This window comes from Priapulus caudatus, unplaced genomic scaffold (assembly GCF_000485595.1).
Source record: "Priapulus caudatus unplaced genomic scaffold, Priapulus_caudatus-5.0.1 Scaffold448, whole genome shotgun sequence".
NCBI lineage: Eukaryota > Metazoa > Priapulida > Priapulimorpha > Priapulimorphida > Priapulidae > Priapulus > Priapulus caudatus.
The window spans coordinates 50408-54975 of NW_014577509.1; the positions used below are offsets into that span (position 1 = coordinate 50408).

Below are 4568 nucleotides of genomic sequence, written 5' to 3' on the forward strand. Positions count from 1 at the left end.
CAAGAACTGCGCCAGTCCCTCGTCATTACACAATTGAGTCGTAAAATTTTACCCCCTCCCCCACTATAAGAATTTGCTCAGCCTACGGCTCTGGTCTTATTACAGCTGTGAGTTCGAATACCGCCGCTTAGCATAATCCTTTTCATTGCTGATTAATGGTTGCCGCTGAGTGGCAGCACTTAGCTGACAATTAACTTACTCACTTCACTCAATAAGCCTATCCCGCTGAATCTGTTATGAACCACCATTTGTTTCATTTATTTAAAAAACGTAGAGAAACATATTGCCTAGTCGGCAACTAGTAAAATTTACGAGCAGCGCTCAATGCATGAATTGACATAAATATTAGCCTAAATAGCATTGGTAGAGTACCTGCGAATATGTTGAGTAGTTAAAATCTAAAATAACTAAACTAGAGTATTGAAATTTCCTAAAAATTAGATGAGATTTATATAAGCTTATTAAAAAAGCAAACTCCAATGCCATAGTCGCCGGCCACTACTAAATTTATGTAATGTTAAGACGCAGTCATACCGTCATCCCCAATCAGTTAGGGTGAGCAGATGAAAAAGCTAGGCACTGCTGATTGGTAATACAAGACGTAAAGTAACGAGAGAGGTATAGTTTTATACACAACAAGTGTTTATTCAATGTTAATGCTATTGGTCGAAGGCGGATGCAACAAACGCACCTTATCAAGAGCTAATAATAAAGAAAGGCTCTAACCAGAAAGAAAAGCAATTCAAACTGATGTATGGACCAACAGTTACTGTCAATTACCTTTTTTAGTCGATAGTTAGAGCTTCTTTTTTTTATCTAAATAAAGATTACAACCCTAGACGCCTAGCGAAGTTTGCCTATAGGCATCGATCAATAACTTAAATTATTTTCAATTCGACTAATGGTGAAATGATCTGGGACTAATGTATGTTATTGGCATAGCAGAGGTGTGCCGGCTACAGCTACCTGTACTTCCATGTCGTATCAGCAATAGCATATCTAGACTATACATACGTACGTACGTACCTACATACGTACATAGATACACCAGATATCATGTTTAGACAGACTGTAACATTTTGCCAGGGTGAGTTTGGGTTGGATGGGCGGGAAGAATAAACGTAATAACTTTTCTTTGAAGATTATATTATACGAATCCTATTGAATTAGATTTATTATGAGTGTTCCTGCATTTTAGATTTACTACATATAGCGTATGAATTTCGGACCATAGCACGCAGAATACGGGATGAATATCTCGTTCGCTATGTAAACATCAGAGTTCACTTCATCGAATAAAGTGTTAATATTCGGGGACGACGCTTGCAAGACACGGGGATCGGCATTTCTCAGTTTTGAAGCAAGTTTTGAACGGACATTCAAAATGTGTACGAAGCTGCTACTGTGTTGTTTTGTCTTTGTAATTGGACACCTGTTAACTGCAGGTAGGTCTTTAAGCAAACTGTCCTTCCTAGATTGTTTTTACATTCGGTTTGAAAATCACGTTTTCCTATAGTTGTCTAAGGTAGAACACGGTTGAGTGTCTAGATCCGTATCAACATATCAACAAACTCTTGTTAAAATTGCTCACCCTTTCTAAATACGCGAGTATATGTCCTCTTGTAATGATTTATGTAGAAATCGTTTAGTATTCTGACAGGTAGTGGCGTGAGTAGTGTCAACGTTATGCCACATGATATAGATAGATAAAAATACTTAGTTTTGTAAACCGACTTGGTTGTATGGCGCACTGTCGCTGATCTGGTCCAGGAGCCCGTTGCCAGAAACAAAATTAACATTAGCCCTAACCTAATGTTTCTGGCAACGGGCCTCTGGTATCCTATTCACTGCATCGCAAATGTATATTACACTATGCGAATTTCTCATTCGTTGATATATTGTGAAACAGCAAAGATGAACTGACGCCCTCACCCAACACACACTCTCTCCCGCTCCCGCCCTCTCTCACACTCACCCGCGCAGTCGCATGCACGCACACACACACACGCGCGCGCACGCACACGCACACACGCACACGCACACACACGCACGCACACACAAATCCACAGGAGAGAGAGAGAGGAGAGAGAGAGAGAGAGAGAGAGCGAGAGATAGAGAGAGAGAGAGAGAGCAGCAGAGAGAGAGAGAGACGCACGCACGCTCTCTCTCTCTCGCTCTCTCTCTCTCTCTCTCTCTCTTTCTCTCGTTCTCTCGTTCTCTCTTTTTCTCCCTCTCCCATGCACATGCGCGCGCACACACGCACGCACGCACGCACGCACGCACGCGCACACACACACATATGGATATCGATATGAATACAGATATAGATGCAGATGCAGATGTAGATGTAAATACAATATCCCTATCATTCTTGCTACTTCTTTACGTCTGTCATTCTTAGAATCGACACCAGTCGTACGAGTAGCAGCAGATGTGCACTCAATAGAAGGCAGCGACACTGGCCTCTCTGTAAAATTTTGCTCCGAGCCAGAGTTTGACGTAGTACGCTGGAGCTGGCAGGGAGTCCCCAAACTTGCTGTAACAGCACCCAACCAGAAGGTAAACATTCTACTAGTACTGCAGGTCCGTATCTAGTGGGGGGGGAGCTGCCTCCAGATAAATGTAGATACATTACATTGTCAATGGCGGTAACCTTCCCAGAACACAACCCGCAAGTGGCTTTGTCCCCCCAGACAAAATGGGTTATCTACGCTCCTTGTAGTGTTTATTGCACAACTCAATTAAAGCTCTGAGAATTAACTATACATACCATTTCTTCTTGATGTTTCCTTGTAATGCTGTACACATCAAACACGATTTCCCATAATCTAACTGTCAGAATGTTTTTTTGTTCAGGCTGTTTATGATCGATACACAGCCGTTGTCATCGCTGATTTGGAGGCTGCTCCGGGGTGCTATGAATCGTTCTTACAAATATATAATGTGCAAGCAGAGGATGAGACCGTGTACCACTGCCATATCTCAAACAGCAAAGGAATGTCTACCGCTACTGTCGCTGTTACCATCGGGCCCGGTTAGTTAATTGTCACCATGGCATTACCCTTACTAGATCTCTTCTCTCACTTTCCGTAGACAAGAAATAATATGTTATTGACACCAAATCAAGCTCGGAATTATGAGATCGTGTACACAGAATCGTTAATTATAATGTTAAAGGTAATAGTAGTTACTACCGAATAGACTTGGTTATTAATATTTATTAATTGATGAATTGTTTGTTGATGGAGTTTATTCTGTAGGCCAGGGTCTATGGTGAAAACTTTCAGATAAATGAGGTTTGTGGATTCAGGGTTATAAGATGCATGCGTGCAAATGAAAAATAAACAAATGTATCTAGCTGTCATTCAGTTACAATTACGGGCTGCAGCACAGTACGTAGACGCGTGTTTTTTGCGATCACAGAGTCGCTGGGCTGGGAGTGGATTCTGCTCATATGCACATTGAGCGTTGCTGCAATTCTCGGAGTTACATTGCTATTGATGTGGGTGTGCCATAGCGAACCACAAAAGGACGCCACGACAGCGCGTCTCGATAGCGAAAAGGAGGTAAATATTATAAACAGTCTTAGTTATTATTAAAATTACAAGTGGTATCTAATTAGAAGCTGCGAAAACATGAACATGTGCCAGTGCCGTGTACGTAAATAATAATCGGTGGTAAATCTAGCTACATGTGATGTAAGCGGACGCTTGAATATCCGAGTCAGGTCCTGGCAAGCTTTGGTTGGCGGGATTCTTGTCCAAAATTAAAGTGCCTGAGCGCACCTCTAAATGCCAGATTCTGATATTTTAATTTGTGTTACGTATAGATTACCGCAGGTTTCAGCCTTATTTTTGTGGAATCATAATTTATTTAGGCAACGTACATATTGTCGTTTACTACTTTTACTTCTTCTCCTTATTAATATTAATATCCATATCAACTGTTATTATTATTATTATAAAGTTAGTAGTAATAAATATTGATATAATAAATAGAAACTGGCTTTAACCCACCGATGTTTTTGTCTTCATGATACTGTCCGTATTGTTCTTTTGTGTAGGTATATTCTACGCTTATTTTAACAGGCTACATGATCTTCTTATTACGTTAATCTATGTCTAATGGTGGCCTAAACATAATATTATATATACGTTTAAAACACATTATAACTGAAATTTATAATGGAAATTCAGCAATCATCATTGATCAATACCGCGAGAAACAGCATAAACAATGATATTTTCCGTAACACGCATGCATCACCTACGGGGCGCCATGCAGGACAGGGCTCAATTTTGTCTAACAAAACTCAATTCTGTCAATCCTGTCCCACAAAACTCAACAGGATTGACAGAATTGAGTTTTGTGTTCACAAAATTGAGTTTTGTGGGACAGGATTGACAGAATTGAGTTTTGTGGAACCGGATTGGAAACTCGATTTTGTTGCCCAAATATGGCACACGCATGTAAGAAGGGCGGTGTCAGGACAAATACCCCCGAACAATCACCCCCCGGACAATTACCCCCGGACAATTACCCCCCGGACAATTACCCCCCATGCCATT

The 4568-nt window shown here is 40.9% G+C and overlaps 1 protein-coding gene across 1 annotated transcript in view; it reads left to right on the forward strand.

Moving 5' to 3' along the window:
• LOC106810513 overlaps positions 1–4568 on the forward strand; it is a 10441-nt gene that overhangs the window by 3580 nt on the left and 2293 nt on the right. The window contains exons 3-5 of the mRNA XM_014813892.1: positions 2402–2559; positions 2857–3034; positions 3424–3566. Of these exons, the coding sequence (XP_014669378.1) occupies positions 2402–2559; positions 2857–3034; positions 3424–3566 (479 nt within the window). The remainder of the gene's footprint in view (positions 1–2401; positions 2560–2856; positions 3035–3423; positions 3567–4568) is intronic.